The 23,216-nt window shown below is 35.5% G+C and overlaps 1 protein-coding gene across 1 annotated transcript in view; it reads left to right on the forward strand.

Moving 5' to 3' along the window:
• LOC120428102 (histone acetyltransferase KAT7-like) overlaps positions 1–23,216 on the forward strand; it is a 100,568-nt gene that overhangs the window by 47,619 nt on the left and 29,733 nt on the right. The window contains exon 7 of the mRNA XM_039593085.2: positions 8,604–8,697. Within this exon, the coding sequence (XP_039449019.1) occupies positions 8,604–8,697 (94 nt within the window). The remainder of the gene's footprint in view (positions 1–8,603; positions 8,698–23,216) is intronic.

The following is a 23,216-nucleotide window of genomic DNA, read 5'->3' on the forward strand; positions in this document are numbered from 1 at the left end:
ATAAAACAAGTGTAAGGACAAATCTTTAGATAAAGTAAATCTCTAAAAATATGTTTTGTTTCTCCTTTAACAACAAGAATATTTTTTTTGCGAAAATAAAAATGTGAGTGTTGTCAATTTTTTGAAAAAAAAAAAATATATATTGTCGACCAAACCGGCATTCAAAGGTTGAATGCAAGTTAAAAATAACTAGATTAAGTGATTTTGCACGCTTTAAAATAGTAATTTTCACGGAGACCATCAGAATTTTTTTAATACTTAAATTTATATTATTTTTCAGCTTGCTGAAAATTTTCCTCACCAATTTCTTCAATTTTATCTAAATTTCTATGTTTTTATTAGTCAAGTAATTTTTTTTTAACATATCAACTGAATATAACTAAAGCAAAGATGTGCTATGTTATACATTACGTGTGTGTAGGTGTAGGCATTATTTATGAACAAATAACTTTATTTTTTTTAATATTGCGAAAGGTGTGCAAACTTTTTTTACATTTTTTCAAAGTATTTGTTATGGATTTTTTTTAAGAAGCCATCTTTTCAAAAGCTTTATTGTGGCAAAATGTTCGACATTAGTTTCTGAACAAAACGTAGTACTAGATTTTTGTCAAACTGTCTATTTTATCGTCACAAAGTGTGTTTAATGCTTAATAGATTTACCATTTTTTTTGCATGCTGTTTTCGGTTTGATTAACCTAATGACTCAATAAATTACTAAATAAAAAACTTTTTTTTCTAGATTTCCAAATGCGATTGAAATTTTTTTTCAAAGTTTATGTCGGTGATATTAAAAAGACGTAAAAAATCAGAAAGTTTCAGAAATGTTTGGTAATAATGGTGCAATGAGCTGAAATTAATGCAAAATAATTTTTGTGCGTTTTTTTCATGTTCAAAATTTGTTTTTGGACTCATTTCATACATTTCAAATCAAAATGTACTTAATTATCTTTGATGTTTTGGAGACAGTAAAAGTCAATAATTATTGAAATTTAATATGTTTGGATATAATTTTATCATCTTTTAATCAATCAAAAAGCTATGCTATAAAATTACTTCAGAAACTTTTTTTTTCAATTATTTCTGCTTTTGAAAATATTTTTATTCCTTTAAGTTTGCAATAAGACTCAGCTAATATTCAGAAGCCTGTGTGGATCAATCGGACCGCGCACTGGACTCACAATCCAGAGGTCGCCGGTTCGAATCCCGGGGCGGACGCAAAAAAATTCTAAGTGTAAATATAGGTATTCGGTGCCCTCTCCCCGTGCCCATACCTTCACACTTAGGAGACCCGGGAGGCGGAGTCTTGTCGCAAAAAGAACGATACACGCCTGTGGATCCGTTGACGAAACCGCAAGGTTTAAGAGGGCCACATTATAAGGTGTTACGTCGATTCCGTAATATTCAGAAGCTTGAATTCAAATCAGCGTTAAAATTGAAATATTTTCAAATTTTGGTTTACATTTTTTTTGTATTTATTATTTTTATTTAGATGAAACTATGTCCATAAGTTTCCTATTAGAAAAATCAATGGATTTCTTATTGGACTTTTTTAATAAAAAAATAATTCCCGAAATATTTTGAGTCGTGTGGTGTTCGTTGGATCGATCGGAGAGTGAATCGACGCGCGCGAGCCCGCGGGAAAGTGGTAGAAAGTTCTCGAAATCATTGAAAAGGGGGTCGCAGTGTGCCCAGAGAAGTTGGGCCATCAGTCGTGTGGTGTTCGTTGGATCGATCGGAGAGAGAATCGACGCGCGCAAGCCCGCAGAAAAGTGGTAGAAAGTTCTCGAAATCATTGAAAAGGGGGTCGCAGTGTGCCCAGAGAAGTTGGGCCATCAGTCGTGTGGTGTTCGTTGGATCGATCGGAGAGTGAATCGACGCGCGCGAGCCCGCGGGAAAGTGGTAGAAAGTTCTCGAAATCATTGAAAAGGGGGTCGCAGTGTGCCCAGAGAAGTTGGGCCATCAGTCGTGTGGTGTTCGTTGGATCGATCGGAGAGTGAATCGACGCGCGCGAGCCCGCGGGAAAGTGGTAGAAAGTTCTCGAAATCATTGAAAAGGGGGTCGCAGTGTGCCCAGAGAAGTTGGGCCATCAGTCGTGTGGTGTTCGTTGGATCGATCGGAGAGTGAATCGACGCGCGCGAACCCGCGGGAAAGTGGTAGAAAGTTCTCGAAATCATTGAAAAGGGGGTCGCAGTGTGCCCAGAGAAGTTGGGCCATCAGTCGTGTGGTGTTCGTTGGATCGATCGGAGAGTGAACCGACGCGCGCGAGCCCGCGGGAAAGTGGTAGAAAGTTCTCGAAATCATTGAAAAGGGGGTCGCAGTGTGCCTAGAGAAGTTGGGCCATCAGTCGTGTGGTGTTCGTTGGATCGATCGGAGAGTGAATCGACGCGCGCGAGCCCGCGGAAAAGTGGTAGAAAGTTCTCGAAATCATTGAAAAGGGGGTCGCAGTGTGCCCAGAGAAGTTGGGCCATCAGTCGTGTGGTGTTCGTTGGATCGATCGGAGAGTGAATCGACGCGCGCGAACCCGCGAGAAATAGATCGGGAAAGCATTGAAATAGAGATTCGCGTCGTTGAATTATATGTTATATTTTCATTTCGTTTTGAAAGCCCATCCCATAGCATCGTTGCTCGGATGGCACGCCGGCGGTAAGAAGTTAAACATAATACGCGATTGAGGAATTGATAAGTCCTTCTCAAAGCGTCGCAACTCGGTAGACAGCGATAATGTTTCACTTTTTGGTCATATCATCTTTCAAAAATGAATCCTGATCTATCCTAAATTGTACATCACCGAATAATACGTTAATTCAAAATTCATTTCGTTTTGAAAGTCCTTCCCAAAGCATCGTTGCTCGGATGGCACGCCGGCGGTAAGAAATAAAACAATACGCGATTGATAAGTCCTTCTCATAGCGTCGTAGCTCGGAAGGCAACGATTGTTTCACTTTCTGGTCATATCATCTACCAAGATGAATCCTGACCTTCCCTTTCCTTCCCCTACTAACACAATTCCCCCACTTCCCGTGATGCTTGAAGGAGATGCTGTGGATTCAACGGTCTCATGCGGTGTCAACAGGTATAGAGCGACAAACTCTGTGTCTGATGAGTCTGCAACTTCAACTATCGGACTAACATTCCTACCTTTGTTGAACTGCATCTCCTTGGGGGGGCGCCGGTATTGACTTAAAGCAGAGATCTTCAGGGGTTATACAGTGAGGATGATTAGCTCCCACTATTCATCTGTTGGTTCATTGTGTAACTTGAGCTGATCCGTCAATAACGGAGTAGCAGCTCATTGGCAGTCAACCATGCTCATGCTCATGCTCATGCTCAAAAAAATAATTCCCGAAATATTTTGTACCAAAGTTAAGATGTTTTTGCCTAAAAAAAAAATGAAATATTGTCAAACAAACTTTTAAAATTATTTTTAGATGCACACGGTGTGTTTCCTAGAACAAACATAAGATAAAAAATTCGGCAAGTCTGATAACTTAATTTGGCATCATTAAAGAAGAGCTCTTGCCCGACATTTTGCGGGGTCCAGCGAAAGATTTCGTCGGGGGTTCTAGAGCAACTTTTTTTTGAAGTTTTTTTTTCGATTTTAATAGGATTTTTCTTCAGAAATGTCGATGGAAATCGATGGTTTCTTGTTTATATCCATCAAATTTCTCATGATTGTGCCTCAAGCGACTCTAAATTACGTATTTGACCTCAAATCAAAAGTATCCAACTCAAATTTACGAGATTTCTAGCTTTCTTTGAAATACCCCAACATCCAAGCTGGAAACCTCAAAACGACCGAATAAAAACCTTTTCTTTGTACAATTTGTCATAAAATTTTTTGTGGATTTAATTCCCATTTAAACGATGAACACTGCCTACCGAGTTTTTATGGTTCTAATAAAATAATTTCAATAAATTTCATCAAAATTTAATATAAGTTTTATGTTTCAACAAAATGTTTTCATCCTTAAAAATATCATAGTAGGCCAGGGGTGCTCAAAGTTTTTGGATGCCGGGCCAATTTTGAAGCTCAAATGAGCTTGCGGGCTATATGTATAAAATTGGTAATTTACATAATGAAATGACGATACATAAACAGTGTTGAAAAGCCGACGACTATGATTAAATTAGCGATTAATCGCTGCCTGTAACACCTAACGAATAAGACTGCTGAGAATAGTCTTGATTCTCAAATTGCCACGACTAGCTGTCATTCGTCAAGAGTGCAGTCGATGATTGTAACAACCCATGACTGCTGGTGGTAGAGGGGCAAGATTGTATTTTGATCGCAGCAAGTTGACGACTAAACCCGATCATAAACATTTTAAATCGCCCCTGCCACGCTCAACGATCAAGTGACAGTCATGAAAACCGAGATCAACGCATACTCAGAGGGCCTTTCTTCAGGCAATCATATTCGCTAGAAGAGATTATTTTGCATCCTTGTACATAAATGTAAAAGACTAAAAAATACATCTATTACTTGATTACTATTACTATGCTACGGCATAATTTTATCTTTGAATTGTTACCCTCATGAAAAATGGTTCAAATTTTTTTCCAACAATAAGGCCGATGCAAATATTTAAAAAAGATTTTGTCCCTCAACTCTGGTGGCCATGGTCAAGAGGAGGCGATAAAAAAATAAAAATTGACAATACAAGCCAGAATATTCAACATTTGAAATGAATGATAAAAATGTTGGAAAATGTTAGAAAAACACACGAAAAAATACATTTTTGCGAAAAACACTTTTTGATGTTAATCGAAAGTTTACTAAAATTAAAATTATTTTTGAATAAACACGAGCATGCCCAAAATGATTTTAAACGCAAACGAATGCATTTTAGATGGATTTGAGCTGATTGCACTTAAATAAAAAAAAGCTTTGAAAAATATTTGCAACCGCCTTATTTCTTGTCTGTCTAAATCCGATGGTATATCAAACATTGAATATTACGCTCATTTAAAATGCTAGTCTTTATTTAAAAAAATTCAAAATATTTTTTTAAAAAAGATCGGAAAATTTTACGAAAATAAGTATTAAACATGTATTAAAATTGCAAATCGGACCATTATTTGCTGAGATATGGTTATTAGAAAATGGTGAGTTGTTTTGGTGAGATTAAGAAAACTCCAATTTTCGTATTTCTTTTTCTTCAAGCGGCTCTATCTCAGCAACCCGAGGTCCAATCTTCAATGTCTCTTAGACAATTTTATAGCAAATTTTCTGACCTTTTCAAAAAAAAAAAAATTTAGAAATGGTCACTTATGGTCACTATTTTTTTTTTAAATTGAAAAACTGCAAATATTTCGCTAAAATCAAACTTTCGGTAGCTATATCTTGAAAACGGAGCACTTTATCAAAAAATCTGTAAAGTACTTTTTGCAATTCCGTCGTGAAACTACTTACTTTTCCTGTCATTATTGAACGACGAAATAGCCTACTTTTCTGTACCAAAAATAACAGAATCAAATAGCAACACTTTTCAAAATAAATGCTGAAAAGTTCTACTTTTCAGCACTGAAATGGGTGCTGAAAAGTTGAACTTTTCAGCACTTGTTTCGAAAAGTAACACTTTTCAACATTTTTTTATTTAAACGATTTATTAACAAAATACATGAAAATTTTACTTAAAATTTCAATCAATGGGTGTTTTTCGGAATTGCAAAAAATGTTGTATGAAACTCGTTGCAAAACTTGATTTTTTCAGCACTCTTCGTATTTATCCAACTCGGTGAACCTCGTTGGATAAATGTACGACTCGTGCTGAAAAAATCCCCTTTTTGCAACTTGTTGCATAAACTACTATTTCGATTGCAAATTCAATTTGCATTAAAAATAATGTCAAACTTGTTCCATTCCTTTGTGGACCATCATTCAGTGAGGTACTCCTGGATTTTTGCTCCTGAAAAGTGCTTCTAAAGTGCAAAAATGCCTCAGGGCAAGAAAAAGAGGCGGTCCTCACCAGCAGGATCGGCAGATTTGAAGAAGCTAAAGAATGCCGAAGCGCTACCTGCAAAGCCAGGCAGTTTGAGCAAGGACGCTCAAAATTTGTCTGGAAACCAGTTCGCTACCCTCCCTGTGGACGTGAGCGAGAAGGAAGAATTTGAACGACGGGAAAAGTTGCCACCCATTTTTGTGAAAACATCGTCATCGGATTCGGTGCGAAAGTGGCTGACCGGGTTTATCAAATCTGGTGCTTTACGAGCTTCCATTCGCTTGTGTGCTGATGGACTCAAAATTCTGCTATCTACCAGAAAGGATTACAACTACGTTCGGGATTTCCTGAACAACACAAAGATTGAATACTACAGTCATGACGATCCAGATAAACGCCCCATGAAACAGGTCCTCCGAGGCCTGTACGACATGGATGTGAATGTGTTGAAAGAAGAGCTCAAATCTCTGAAGTTGAACGTGATTGAAGTCTTCAAGATGACGAGACACAACAAGGACATCAAGTATCGTGATCAACTGTACCTGGTTCATTTCGAGAAAGGATTGACAACGCCGTCTGAGCTGAAAGCAGTTCGGGCAATTTTCAACATCATCGTGACTTGGGAACGTTATCGTCTAGTGCACCGTGACGTGACGCAATGTTCGAACTGCTTGCAGTTTGGACATGGTGGAAGGAACTGTTTCATCAAGAGTCGTTGTGCAACCTGCGGAGGTGAGCACAAAACACAAGCTTGCGAAACAATCAACGAGAACATCGAAGCGAAATGCTTCAATTGCGGCGGCGACCATTCTACCAAGAATCGAAGCTGCCCAAAACGAGCTGAGTTTGTAAAAATTCGGCAGCAAGCGACGACGAGGCACCAACCAAATCGTCGCAAAACACCACCAGCATACACGGACGTGGATTTTCCTGCTTTGGCGTCACCTGGAGCGGGATCTGTTCGAGTGGTTCCAAATCTGCAGCCATTGCCGTTGAATCAGCGGCAAAAAGTTGCAGAGCATACAACACCTTCAGGCTTCAGTCAGCAACCGAGGGAAAACCAACCAACATCAACGGGTGAAGGCAGTAGTGACCTGTTTTCACCACAAGAACTTCTGAACATTTTCATCGAGATGACAACAACTTTGCGTGGGTGCAAAACTCGCCAGGAACAAGTAAGAACTCTTGGAGCATTCTTCTTAAAATACAGTTCGTAGTTTACTCGTTCTAGTGATTTTGAATATTTCAATGGATTAGTTTTTTTAGTTTTAGGTTAGGATTAGCTGTTAAAGTGATTTTTTTTCTTTTTTACCCAAATGTATTCAATTCAATGCAATAATGTAAAACAGTTTGAAGCAAATAAATAAATGTGATCAGTTAATAATAAAACGAAAAATACAACAAAGATGAAGAGCATTAGGCCATACCACTTATCATGTAAAAGAAATGTAATTATTATAAGAATGTTCAATAAAGACATATTTAATTAAAAAAAAATATATGTCAATCTTGTTTTTGCATGAAACTTTGATTTTTTCCAAAAATCACTATTTTTTTCAAAAATTCATAACTCAGCGGCAGATTTTTTGACCATGTTTCTCTATGGCTCAAAAGTTGCGGATTTTTGTCCCCTAAAACATATCAACAAATCTCGAAAATCAAAAACACGTATTTTGGGAAATTGAGTTTTAGTGAAAAAAAAAGTTTATTAAAAAATCTGCAAATGTTTTTCCGTGTACCTATTTTTTCTCAAAAGTCCTCAACAATACCTACAACTTTGTCGAAGACACCAAATTGATCAGAAAATTCACTCAAAAGTTACAGCTGTTTGAATATTCACATACCATTTTTGTATGGACAGCAGCCAAAATTGTATGGAGACTTGTATGGATGAACCAATGACACAAAATAGCTTATTTGGTCATAGGGAAGGCTCCCACAAAGTTTAAGCCAAATAAAAAAATACAAATAAAATCCATTTCCGGTTTTGGTAGAGAATTGCTCACGAGTTATCACGATTTTACGAATAAAAAGTTTTAAAAAGTTACTTTTAGCGTTTCTCTTTGTTTCGTCGTCCGTGTCTGTCACGGGTGACGATGAACGGCCATGATCAACGACGACCAACTTTTTCAAAACTTATAAAAAATGTCAGATTTAACTACAATTTTTTACCCTTGCCTGGCATAGCTTACAATTTGAATTTTATGTTCTTCTCAAATTTTGTAGAAGACGTTGGCAGCTCAACTTTCAGGTATTTTCTCTCGGTCGGGAATAGTTCGACGTTATCCCAAATTGTGTGAAAATTCAAATCAAATAAAAATATTGGTACGAAAGCACAACCTTTGGATTCGATTCTTTTAATCATATTTGGACACCTTAAAGAAGGCGACCATTGGAATTTGCATTTGAAAAAATAATATTTTGCAAAATAGTTATGAATGATGTTGATGTAATAGAACTATTAATGTTAAACATTATTGTTAAACATTAATGTTAAACATCAATAATAAACATTCACTCAAATAACGCCTATTTGTTGTCAAAACTTCACCCGAAAAGTGTGACTCATAATAATTGCCAATTCCTCCGCTAAGTATTCACTTGTACCACATTTATTAAACAACCCCATATTTTCTCCCTCTCGCCCTCTCCCCCTCACAGGAAAAGAACTCCTTCCTCAACTACAACGTGTCCTGCATTCTGACGTTACCCCCGTACCAGCGCAAGGGTTACGGTCGGCTGCTAATAGATTTCAGTAAGTACCAATACCCCTACCGTGCCTTAACCATATCAGGCCGCGAAACTACATCACTCTCTCTCCAACGTGTCATTTTTATGTATCAAATTACCGTCTCGAGCTGGTGTGTCCACGTGGGCACTTTTTTCCTCCTTGTACAATGCTAATTAGCTGGAGCTGATTTGCAGCGCCCGATAGCGATCACGTCGCGATATTTTGATAACCCTACTTAAGTGATCATTTGTGGACCCGGCAGATCCTTGCGATAAGGAGTAGTTCTTTTTTTTTCTGCACAAAAAAGGTCCCCGCGGCCAAAGTGCGTTTCGCTGTCAAAAACAGAAAAAAAGACTAAAATTGTGGTGTTAACCCTTGGCAACCTCAATTGTTTAAGCAAATTTTTGTTTGATTTTCAAAGTTCACGGAAAAAAATCAATTCTGAAAATCATTAATTGTATTCATGAATTTGAGAACCACGATGAAATATATTCACTAGGGTGGGTCATTTTTTTTCGAAAGTGCTCGGATCCGGCTGAAATAAAGTCCATATTGCAGAGGGTACCCATAGGGACTCTCATACCAAATTTGAGCTCATTTGGTTGAAAACTGGCTTGTCGCTCGGGGGTTAAAGTTTACATGGAAATTACTATGGAAAACGCGTGCTTTAGCTTCAAACGCTCCTACAAGCTAAGCGACAAACTTTAGTCCACACTTACACTAGGTAGCCGTGTCGGGGGTGGTCCAAGGAACATTTTTCTCTAAGGGTTCATGGTCATCCGTTCAACCCTGAGCTTGCGCAAAGCCGAAACATCCGGCGACGCCGGAATTCTCCAAAATCTCAGTTTTAACGGTCAACGCATGCTACAAACTATGACAGAAGCATCGTTTGATTGAATGGAAAAAGCGACGCCAAACGTCAACTCACTGTTTAAAGGCAAAAAAAAGGTTCATCATTGTGGTGTTTTCTTTTTGTATTAAATAACAAATTATTCATAATTGTTTTCATGCTTATTTATATTAAGAATTATTCGAATTAAAGTATGCAAGAAACATAATTGAATAAAAAAAACCCGTTTATGTGGTAGGACATCGTGCATAGAAACAGTTAATCCACATGGAAACAGTCCCACATGGCCAGCGGAATCGACGGCGAGTCATCGGGATGGCAGGACATGTAGAGGTAGTTACGGTTGGACTTCGTGGAGGGAAGTGGTTGCTCGATGCACAGTGCCAGCGGAATAGCCGGCTTGGGGTCCGTCTGGCAGGTCCAGCGGCATCATCGGCGAGATGTTCACCGGTAGAGCCATCGGGATGGACAGGACATGAAATCATTGTCCTTACTGAAGCGGTTAGAATCGGTTTACGTTGATAATATTTCTACTTGTAAGAAACGTATTAAGAAAGTATAGTTTTTTTTATTTTTTATTTTTAAGACCAATTAAAGTTATTTTACTAAAGTTTCATGAATATCTTCAACATTGTACCACTTAAACTTCTACTGCACGCTTATCTTGGCCGCGTTGATGATACGGCTCTCATAGAAATAAATCACCAGCGCCGGAACGTGCAGGCGGACTATCCTGGACTGGACCAGTTCCACCTCGTCGACTCCCTTCCAACGAACCAGGAACGTTCGTTCGCCGTCCTCTTCGGGCACACCTTCCAACTTCTCCGCCACGTAACCTTTTTGAATCCGTTTTTGACCTTCGTTCGTTTGGCTGGAATCACCGGAGGGCCCCCCATCTTCTTCGACCCGATCCATGTTCGCTTGTCGCGGCTGACCCGCTTCTCGCCCTCCTCGCGTGCAGATTTCTCCAGAAGATCCTGGCAGTTGAGGTTTTTCTCCGGTTCCCAGGTGTTTTCGGAATCCTCGCAACGCTTCCACTTGATCTGAAACTGGACCTTTTAGCGCCGGGTTCTCTTCGCAACGACCCGCTCCACGACGTACTCGGGTTCGGAGGCCATGTTTATTTTCAAATTACCTATTGAAAACCATTTTATTTTTCAAGAAAAAAAAAAAAACTTTGTTGAGAAAGCGCAAACCAAAAGGCAAACCCTCACATTAGCTTCCAAACAGTGAGCTGACGTTTGGCATCGCGTTTTCCATTCAATCAAACGATGCTTCTGTCATAGTTTGTAGCATGCGTTGACCGTTAAAACTGAGATTTTGAAGAATTCCGGCGTCGTCGGATGTTTCGGCTTTGCGCAAGCTCAGGGTTGAACGGATGACCATGAACCCTTAGAGAAAATTGTTCCTTGGACCACCCCCGACACGGCTACCTAGTGTAAGTGTGGACTAAAGTTTGTCGCTTAGCTTATAGGAGCGTTTGAAGCTAAAGCACGCGTTTTCCATAGGAATTTCCATGTAAACTTTAACCCCCGAGCGACAAGCCAGTTTTCAACCAAATGAGCTCAAATTTGGTATGAGAGTCCCTATGGGTACCCTCTGCAATATGGACTTTATTTCAGCCGGATCCGAGCACTTTCGAAAAAAAATGACCCACCCTAATATTCACGGTTATAGTGCAAATGCACCATACTCATGAATAAATTCCTCCGTGGTTTTCAAATTCATATAAGGGTAATTCTCCGCCAACTCACACAGCAGTTGCCCCGACCCCTCTTCGATTTGCGTGAAACTTTGTCCTAAGGGGTAACTTTTGTCCCTGATCACGAATCCGAGGTCCGTTTTTTGATATCTCGTGACGGAGGGGCGGTACGACCCCTTCCATTTTTGAACATGCGAAAAAAGAGGTGTTTTTCAATAATTTGCAGCCTAAAACGGTGATGAGATAGAAATTTGGTGTCAAAGGGACTTTTATGTAAAATTAAACGCCCGATTTGATGGCGTACTCAGAATTCCGAAAAAACGTATTTTTCATCGAAAAAAACACTAAAAAAGTTTTAAAAATCCTCCCATTTTCCGTTACTCGACTGTAAAAATTTTTGGAACATGTCATTTTATGGGAAATTTAATGTACTTTTCGAATCTACATTGTCCCAGAAGGGTCATTTTTTCATTTAGAACAAAATTTTTCATTTTAAAATTTCGTGTTTTTTCTAACTTTGCAGGGTTATTTTTTAGAGTGTTTTAATGTTCTACAAAGTTGTAGAGCAGACAATTACAAAAATTTTGATATATAGACATAAGGGGTTTGCTTATAAAAATCACGAGTTATCGCGATTTTACGAAAAAAAGTTTTGAAAAAGTTGGTCGTCATCGATCATGGCCGTTCATGGTCACCCGCGACAGACACGGACGACGAAACAAAGAGAAACGCAAAAAGTAACTTTTTCAAAACTTTTTTTCGTAAAATCGCGATAACTTGTGATGTTTATAAGCAAACCCCTTATGTCTATATATCAAAATTTTTGTAATTGTCTGCTCTACAACTTTGTAGAACATTAAAACACTCTAAAAAATAACCCTGCAAAGTTAGAAAAAACACGAAATTTTAAAATGAAAAATTTTGTTCTAAATGAAAAAATGACCCTTCTGGGACAATGTAGATTCGAAAAGTACATTAAATTTCCCATAAAATGACATGTTCCAAAATTTTTTACAGTCGAGTAACGGAAAATGGGAGGATTTTTAAAACTTTTTTAGTGTTTTTTTCGATGAAAAATACGTTTTTTCGGAATTCTGAGTACGCCATCAAATCGGGCGTCTAATTTTACATAAAAGTCCCTTTGACACCAAATTTCTATCTCATCACCGTTTCAGGCTGCAAATTATTGAAAAACACCTCTTTTTTCGCATGTTCAAAAATGGAAGGGGTCGTACCGCCCCTCCGTCACGAGATATCAAAAAACGGACCTCGGATTCGTGATCAGGGACAAAAGTTACCCCTTAGGACAAAGTTTCACGCAAATCGAAGAGGGGTCGGGGCAACTTTTCCCGATTTCGTGTGAGTTGGTAGAGAATTACCCATAAACAATTCACGATTACGAAATTTTTTTTTTTTCTGTCTTTAAGAATGAAAATTGGTTAAAAAAATATTTTTTTAAAATTATAACATAATGGTTCCATGTTTCAAGTATGTATAAAACTTATTTTGATTACACATTTTTCAGTCCCTTAAAATTATGAAAATATTAACGTTTTTAAAAATACAAGATTATCTTAGACAGTAGAGGGTTAAGGGAAGGCCCAAGACACCTGCACCGGGGGAAAAATCTGCGAAACGACAAGGGGTGTATCGTTTGCCAAAAAAAAGTATCGACGATAAAAAAGCAAACCCTGTCGGAGGGTGAGGGTCCTGCCTGTCATAAAAAGGGTTATTTGTCGTGTGGAGAAAAACTAGAATTAATGAACATGTTCCAGCGACCCCCGAGCCTCGATTCTCGTGTGAGGATAATTTATTCAAATGTAAAACATACATGCCAAGAACTAATCATCCTCCGCACGGCCCAGAGGGCCCTAAGGAAACCTTTCCTGGCCAAAAATTAAGCAAAAAAAAAAAGCAAGAAAAACCCTTGGAGGGTTAATGACCCAAAATAAAACAACTTTTGAAAAATGGAAAACAAATAGTTATCTAACGCTAGGGATCTAAAATAACAGCACCAACTTTTGGCACGGGGTAAGAGTAAGAAGGCGGTGGCAATTGGAAAACTAAGGGGGCCTTTTGCAGGACACGGTGTCCGATTTGGCCAGGTCCTTCACCTCCCTGGCAATCAAATGCTCTGATTGGGGTTGTTGGAGGGAAATTCCAACAAATTACGCCTTTTTACGTTTTTTTTTGTAATTTAGTTTATCGGGGTGAAAAAAACTATGTATTTTTACAATCAAACCGGATTTCCTTGATCAAAAAAAGATTAAAGGTGTTAATCATCTCTTAAAATCTGTTTTCTTATAAAATACATTGAATCAGTCAAAACGTTTTTCAATTTCTTTTGTATCATCATAACATTTGTAACATCATTTTCGTTTTGAAAACTTGTAAAATAGATTGATAACTGTTAAGAATACGTCGTATAACGCTTATTTATGCATTTAAAAAAAGTGCTTTTAATCCTTCATCAAGTTATAAATTTTGGGTCCACAGTTCGGAAAAAGACGTGAAACTTTAGGGGAAAAACATTTTCATAAATAAGGCATATTTTGCTCTATAGAAAAAATTGTCACACAAAATAATTCATTTTTGAACTAACTGTCAATTTTTTTATCAAAAATATTTTTTTTAATTTTTTGGCTTCACAAACTAAAAAAAAATCATCTATGAATGATTCTTATTTGCATGTTTAAAGATGTTCAAGTCATTTTATTATTATTATTGTTTTATTAATCTTATTAGTTTTATTTATTTAATAATTTTAATTATATTATAAATTTTATTAATGTTATTAATTTTGTATTTTTTTAAAATTTTGTTAGGCCGTTGCAAATATTTTTTGAAGTTTATGTCCCTCGGCTCTGACCAAAGTCGAGGAGGCGGCAAAAAAGTAAAAAAAAAAATAAAAAATTGAAATAACAAGCCTAGGTTTCAACATTTGGATTAAAAAAGTGTTTTAAAATGGATTTTACACGCGTCCAGTTGCTTTCCGATCATTAGTTTTCAAAATATCAATGTAATGACGAATTTTTTTTTTTCGCGAAAAAAAACTTTTTGTGGGACTGTAAAATTTAAAATGTCTTTAAAGGAGTTCAAACATGCTAAATATGATTATAAATGCAGGAAAATGTATAATAACTGGTTTTCGTTTGATTAAACTTTAATTTTCATTAAAATTTTTAAGTTTATCGAAAAACAAATTTTTTTTGCCCCTTGATTATTCAGGCCAACTTTAAATTTTATAAAATTTTTAAATTTTATAAAAATTATAAAAATTATAAAATTTATAAAATTTATAAAATTTATAAAATTTATAAAATTTATAAAATTTATAAAATTTATAAAATTTATAAAATTTATAAAATTTATAAAATTTATAAAATTTATAAAATTTATAAAATTTATAAAATTTATAAAATTTATAAAATTTATAAAATTTATAAAATTTATAAAATTTATAAAATTTATAAAATTTATAAAATTTATAAAATTTATAAAATTTATAAAATTTATAAAATTTATAAAATTTATAAAATTTATAAAATTTATAAAATTTATAAAATTTATAAAATTTATAAAATTTATAAAATTTATAAAATTTATAAAATTTATAAAATTTATAAAATTTATAAAATTTATAAAATTTATAAAATTTATAAAAATTTATAAAATTTATAAAATTTATAAAATTTATAAAATTTATAAAATTTATAAAATTTATAAAATTTATAAAATTTATAAAATTTTTAAAATTTATAAAATTTATAAAATTTATAAAATTTATAAAATTTACAAAATTTATAAAATTTATAAAATTAGTAAAGACATTTTAAATTTTATAAATTTTAAAAAATTTATAAATTTTATAAATTTTATAAATTTTATAAATTTTATAAATTTTATAAATTTTATAAATTTTATAAATTTTATAAATTTTATAAATTTTATAAATTTTATAAATTTTATAAATTTTATAAATTTTATAAATTTTATAAATTTTATAAATTTTATAAATTTTATAAATTTTATAATTTTTATACGGCTTTATTGATTTTATTAATTTCATTAATTTTAATAATTTGATGAATTTTATTGATTTTATTAATTTCATCAATTTTATTAGTTTTATTAATTTTATTAATGTTATTTATTTTATTTATTTTATTAATTTCATTGATTTGATTAATTTTATTAATTTTATTTTATTTTATAAATTCCATGAATTCTATTGATTTAATTAATTTTATTGATTTTATTATTCATATTAATTTTATAAATTTTATTAATTTTATTTATTTAATTAATGTGATTAACTTTATAAGTGACAAATTTATAAATTTTATTAGTTTATCAATTTTATCAATTTTATTAATTTCCTACATTTTAGTAATTTTATTAATTTTATTTATTTAATTAATTTTAATAATTTTATTGATTAGAAAAATCACAATAGTTTCATTCTTAATCACTGCACAGTGGTCCAGATCGCTAAATTAAGTGGAAAATTGATTTTCCGAAAAATTGTTAAGTTTTGGAGCTTTGGTGTCTTCAGAAGAGTTGTTGCAAATGGAAAGAGGCAACTTTTGGTTTTGTTTAAAATAAGGGTGGTTCATGATTAGGGTAATTTTGGAAATATAACTTTACGGGAATATTTTTGGGTTTTTTTTGTCTTCTAGAAAGTTGTTGGGCTTGCCAATTCCAGCAACTTTCTCCAAGATGCCAAAATGTTATCTCGTAATCTACGCCTTCTATGACCAAATTTATAGAAAGCATCTGAGGAAACCTTCAAAAATCAGTTTTTTGGACGTGGAAATTCATGGTTATGTTTTAGAGAAAAGTAATATTGGGAGCACTTTTTGGTCATTTTTGGGTTTCCATGTAAAATTATCATTTATGACCAAATTATGACCAAAAATCGATTTTTCGATACTTTGGCTCAATTCTGAGGGCAGAATCAGATTCAGCAATCAAATTTTCCGAGGTATTGCGATTTAAAAAAATTAGCATGAGAATTTTTTTTCACAAGGTTTAAGCTATAAGAGGCTGTATCTCAGCAACTAGCAGCCTAATCAACAGTGCAATATTTATATTTTAATTCTGCAACATTAGTCCCAGATTTTGCACCATTCTTAACTCCAGCGCAAAAGATGCCTTTTTTAGTTCTCTGAATCTTAAAAAAATGAAATAAAAAAGGGTATTGTAGAAATTCATCGTTTAAATATAAAACAGTCTAATAAAATAAATGGTGATTTTTTACATCAACCATTTTTTTCTGAATAGTTCACATTATAACCTACAACTTTGCGGAAAACTTCAAATCTATCAGAAATCCATTCCCAAGATACAGATATTTAAATATACTTTTGCCCATTCTGTATAAACATCTCGCAAAACTGAAGACATATATGGAAAGCTAATGATCTAAATATAAATATAATCAAGTCGCTTTTTTGTGGTTAGTTTTTCAAAAATTACATTTTTTTATTTTTATTTGAAAAATGTCTTTTTTCATTATTTTAAAAACAACTGGAAGAGAAACTTTTTAATTACAGTTTCACATAGAAACATTTTGGTTTAAAAATTTTACTTTTCAGAAGTTTGCAAAAAAAACTTAACAATGATTTTGAGTTTTATTTCAAACTTTCCATGTAAAAGTTCGACCTTTTCCGATTTTCTAACATTTCCTTTTAACCAGCACCAGATTTAAATCCCAGTGCTCGTGGTAAACCTTCTGACAGCAGTGATGGTGGCTAATAAGGCTACTTCTACAGCGCGGCCAGTGGCAGTCAATGACCGCTCGAGGGGCTCCAGTCTGGGCGCGTCTTCAAATTGTTTGCCTTTTCTCATGCATGCAATCTGGGCTTGCTTTTGAACAAACACACACACACACACATTTGCTCATATTGGCAACAACCCATTTAGCCACTCAGTCATTCCGTTTGAGTTTTAGAGCAATGGTTTTGAGGGTAATTTGTTGGGTGTTGCACCCAAAACTGCTGAATATCGGTTGAATGAAACAGTCTTCGAAAATGATTATAAGCTTTAGATTTTAAGTAAAGAAAAATATAATTTTAATAATGATTTTAATTTGAAATTTAAAAGCAAAAAAAAAATTTAACACAATAGTTGGCAACCCTGCCCCCACGATTCTGCGAGGTGCGGGTGTATATCGTCGAGGACTTTGCACGGTGCTTCACGGTTGGCTTCTGGCGCTGGGGTAGGCAACCACTCACCAGGGCGCACTTATGAGCCCATCAGTCTGGACATCAGAATCCAATATGCTGCACACTGCCGCCCACTTCAAAGTGGTGAAGAGGAGCAGAGCCCATCATCAACAAGCCAACAAGCCTCGGCGAAGTTGCTGCTGCTTCTCGAGCCCCCTCTCTCTCTCTCATTTTGTTGGGAAGTTGCGATTTGCGTGCTCTAGTGTTTATTTATCTAATTAACTATTTTAATGCCAGCAGCCCTCACTTACTCTTGGTGCGTGTGCTGTTGCGCTCAACCCTGTTAAATGAATTATGAAATCATCGTTATTTGCGGCTTCGCTCATCATCGACGATTTGAACACGTTACCGGTTATGAAGGATTACCTCTACCATTCTTCGATTTATTTTTAGGATTTTCTTGTAAAGAAATGTATTTTAAAATGATAAGAGGTAAATAAAGTACTTCAACAGTTATGTAACAAACGTTTCTTGAAGGTAGCCAAAGTTTATAAAAGGATTACGAGGATTTTTTTTTTAATTTATTCCTTCTCGAACCAAACCAAATCAACGACGCAATTCGCTGCGTTCACGCTCGGTTAACTTTCCGTATTCGTTGGACTAGTTTTCCCAGTACATGCCCCACCCCCGAAACACCGACTGCCGCGGGGGCATCTCGACGAAGGTGCCTTCAATCCCACACGCGAACGACGAATGATAACGCGCACATTCCGTACAATTGAACTCGTCGAAAAGGGTTCAAAGAAAACATCCCTCCCCCGGTCGTCCAGCTGCAGAATCTGCATATCAAGTGTGTGGAATCGAGCACTCTCTGGGGGTGACTCACGGAGGTCACTTGAAGTTGGGGGGGTGGTTTCAACCCTTTTTCTTTTCTCGAACTCAACCTAGGTTAATGGCGTCTGGATGTTTGTGGAGGATTAGAACGCATTTTTTTACGATTCCAGTGAAAAAAAAATACAATTCAACTCAAAAATTAAGAATTCCTCGCCACAGTGCACAGTGGGATAAAATTGGGAAAAAGGCGATTACGTCCACATCTGGGAACGCGGCTGGTTCATCAAATTCATCCTGGGTGGACCACGGGGAACCGAGATATGGCCGGATTTCCACCGTAACATTTATTCCGACGATTTCAAAAAAAATCCCTTGTGGTAAAATATCAACGAAAAATGTCGTTGTTGACAAGATATGACGTATAAAGAGAAAAAACAGTACAGAATTGGCCACAGGAACCATGTTCCGGGACCCCGATGGAAGATTGACCAGGAATTTTGGCATGTTACATTTCGAGTGTCATGATTTCAACAGAGCAGCCTACTACTAGTGTCCAATTAGTAAAACAGCAATTTTGACCTACTGTGACCGGTTCCAGGTGCCCCAGGGGAAGAATTGGCCACTTCGGTCCAGTAAAAAGAGCAAAATGCGTGCCAAACTTCATGATTTTTCAAAACCAATGCACAAGAAGCGTTTTCAAAATAAAAAAAGATATAAAAAATATACGTGACACCTTTAGTGTATGAGCAAGTGTCTAAAGTGTCCAATTTCCCGTTAATTCCCGAAATACTAGCGAAAGTATACATTTTCCCGCCTTTTTGGTACCAATATTTTGAAATTTTACAAAAAATAATAAGTAGAGAACCTGATTTGATTTGATTCATCTCAATCTACTATTCATATTGAACAAATCAGCTTGCCTGTAAATTTCATGACAAGGTTTAATTTAGGTAATATTTGTTTCTGAAGCATTCACAACTAGGAATATTGTTTGCTTAACATAAAGCAACAAAAATTACACGCTATTATGTAATGAATATTTATTATTTTATTTTTGACAATCCATTTTAACGATTTTTTTTTTGTTATATCATTTGAAAATATCCGGCCAAGATCAAAACTGAGATTTGTTTAACATTTTTGTTCACCTTGACCAAATAGGTTGAAAATTGAATTGATATAATTAAATGCATAGCATAGCATAGCATTGGTGTCTACCCGTAGCTGCTACTTCGTTATTGACCAGGACCCCCAAACATTGCTCCGTGGACCACAGATGAAAAGTAGGAACCAATCATCACCCCTTCGCAATTTTCAAAGGTCCCTATCGTGCTGATCAATACCGACGCCGGCCACGACCAGTGGTAAGACACGGGGAAGTGGATGGGAATGTTAGCCGATACTTGAGTGATGGGACCGCCAAATCGACTGCGTCTCCGACAAAGTATCACATGAGTTTTGAGGGGTTAGTAAGATGGGTATGAGGTCAGGATTCACTGTGGTAGGTGATGCGACCATAAGCAATTTGTTTATCGGTTGAAATTTTAAAAATCTTAGGCAGCCGGCTGCGGAAAGATACTTATCTAGGGATTTAAATATAGTATTAATTCGACCGCGATTCTCCAAAAATTCTCCGTCGGCGTGCCTTCCGATCAACGGTGATGTAGGAAGGGCTTCATTCATTAAAATTATTTTATATCATAAGCCTTAAAACATATTCGTCGGCGTGCCTTCCGATCCTCGATGATATGGAAAGGACTTAATTCAGCAATACGACTTGCTTGTCTCAAAAAACAAAAATCGGATCGTTTCTATCGAAAACTATATAAAGAGAACAAAAATAAAATTCATCGGCCAACGAACGCGTGAACTAAAAAGAATGAAAAAAGAAGAAGAAGAAATCCAATCACCCCATGTACACAAATAGCAACACAAAAGATACGAAAATAACACGAAAAAGCAGGACTGCGCGTCCACACAGGCACCGCACTACTGATGCCATTATTTAATTATAATGACCAATCACCCCATGCACTCGAACAGCGACATAAAAGAGACGGAAAATAACACGAAAAAAACAGGACTGCGCGTCCACACAGGCACCGCACTACTCAATTGAATTGATATAATTAAATGTTTCAAAAAGGGTTGTTGGAGAAGAATTAGTTCAAAAGTATTCGAGTAATTACTGTTCGAAGTTATTAATTTATGAAACACCTGAGCTACCAAGAGCGTAAGAGGGTTAAATATGCATATTGGGTAATTCTCCGCCAACTCACACAGCAGTTGCCCCGATCCCTCTTCGATTTGCGTGAAACTTTGTCCTAAGGGGTAACTTTTGTCCCTGATCACGAATCTGAGGTCCGTTTTTTGATATCTCGTGACGGAGGGGCGGTACGACCACTTCCATTTTTGAACATGCGAAATATGAGGTGTTTTTCAAAAAAAATGCAGCCTAAAACGGTGAAGAGATAGAAATTTGGTGTCAAAGGGACTTTTATGTAAAATACACCCAAAACTGGCAGCGCTAGTCCGAGAGAATGATGGTCTCGAGTCGAGAGAATAATGGTACCATTTATGGACGAAGAGAACACAGCTCGAGATGGGCGATAGAACTATTCTCTCGAGGTTCATTTGCAAAAAAAAGTTCATCCGTCAAACAAAAAACCAAAAGTGTCAACAACGGGAATCGAACCCGAGACCTTTGACAAACCAATCCAATGACTTAGCTGCCTCGGCCACCACAGCTTGGTGACCATGGAGAAGTCAGAAGTCGATGTATGACACTTGTTGGAGATTTATTGATTCAACTAACGAATGAACTCATTTGTTATGATGGTGTGAGTTGGTACCATTATTCTATCGATTTTGGCACTGAGCCCTCAATAAATTTTGAGAGAACGATTATCTCGATTCTGAATTTTGGGTGTAAGACGCCCGATTTTATGGCGTACTCAGAGTTCCGAAAAAACGTATTTTCCATCGAAAAAAACACTTAAAATGTTTAAAAAATTCTCCCATTTTTCGTTACTCGACTGTAAAAATTTTTGGAACATGTCATTTTATGGGAAATTTAATGTTCTTTTCGAATCTACATTGACCCAGAAGGGTCATTTTTTCATTAAGAACAAAATTTTCATTTTAAAATTTCGTGTTTTTTTCTAACTTTGCAGGATTATTTTTCAGAGTGTAACAATGTTCTACAAAGTTGTAGAGCAGACAATTACAAAAATTTTGATATATAGACATAAGGGGTTTGTTGATAAACATCACGAGTTATCGCGATTTTACGAAAAAAAGTTTTGAAAAAGTTACTTTTTGCGTTTCTCTTTGTTTCGTCGTCCGTGTCTGTCGCGGGTGACAATGAACGGCCATGATCAACGACGACCAACATTTTCAAAACTTTTTTTTTGATAAAATCGCGATAACTCGTGATGTTTATGAGCAAATCCCTTATGTCTATACATCAAAATTTTTGTAATTGTCTGCTCTACAACTTTGTAGAACATTGTTACACTCTAAAAAATAACCCTGCAAAGTAAGAAAAAACACGAAATTTTAAAATGAAAAATTTTGTTCTAAATGAAAAAATGACCCTTCTGGGTCAATGTAGATTCGAAAAGTACATTAAATTTCCCATAAAATGACATGTTCCAAAATTTTTTACATTCAAGTAACGGAAAATGGTAGAATTTTTAAAACTTTTTTGGTGTTTTTTTTCGATGAAAAATACGTTTTTTCGGAATTCAGAGTACGCAATAAAATCGGGCGTCTAATTTTACATAAAAGTCCCTTTGACACCAAATTTCTATCTCATCACCGTTTCAGGCTGCAAAATGTTGAAATACACCTCTTTTTTCGCATGTTCAAAAATGAAAGGGATCGTACCGCCCCTTCGTCACGAGATATCAAAAAACGGACCTCGGATTCGTGATCAGGAACAAAAGTTACCCCTTAGGACAAAGTTTTACGCAAATCCAAGAGGGGTCGGGACAACTTTTCCCGATTTCGTGTGAGTTGGTAGAGAATTATCCATATGAAAAATATCGCTTAATTTTAACCACTTTTGCGCTATGAATTTTTTAAATCTAATTTATTTATCTGGTCATATAACCATTATAACTAAAATCATACCATAAAGGGAACCATGAAAAATCATTAAAAAAAACAACTTCACCCAAAATATGAAACCATATTTCTAAAATTTGCTTCAAATATTCTAAAACTTGTAAAATAGTGTATCAAGTTAAATGGCGCTAGAAATTTGATGTTTAAGGCATTAGGTTATCTATTTATTCACAAATTAAAATGTGCCCCGTAACCATGTCAATTATTTTTGCAGGATGATGTATTAGAATGATATCTTGAAGTTTTGCATCATTTCCGGCATTGTTCTGTGGAAGAGTTTTTGTTATATTGACCAATAACCCATATAGGAGAGCCATATAGAAAGTATAGACAAATCTGGATCTTTTGCAACCAGAAGCATCCAAATTGGTCAATTCTATCAAAAGTTATGAGATTTTTAAGAATAAAAATAGGGGTTAAATGACTACCCGAGCGTTTGAGTGTTTTAAACACCATTTTTGAAAAATCTCATTTTTGGATTCGGATTCAATGACTATAAATTTCTTCCCTTGAGCAATGGCACGAGTTTGTCAAAATGACAGTGTTGCGTAGTATTTTTATTTCATACACAGTTAAAAAAAAATCATAGTAATATAACATCTGAGGAGGAGTAAATCCTTTATGTCAGAAAAATGTGTAATTTTACCATTTTTCTGTTGTAATGTCATTTATTCGGTCTAAGTTGTGGCAAAATTACACCATAAAAGAGTTGATATTCAACCTTCCAAATTTACACAACTTTTTACTGTGTAGATCTGAATGTTTCAAGATACCTACTTTCAATTTTAGACATTTAAAGTCGGAGGCACATTTTTCTGTCTTGTCTATTATAAATTTGACGATATTTTGATGATGTACACAG

The sequence above is a fragment of the Culex pipiens genome, chromosome 2 (assembly GCF_016801865.2).
Source record: "Culex pipiens pallens isolate TS chromosome 2, TS_CPP_V2, whole genome shotgun sequence".
NCBI classification, from domain to species: domain Eukaryota; kingdom Metazoa; phylum Arthropoda; class Insecta; order Diptera; family Culicidae; genus Culex; species Culex pipiens.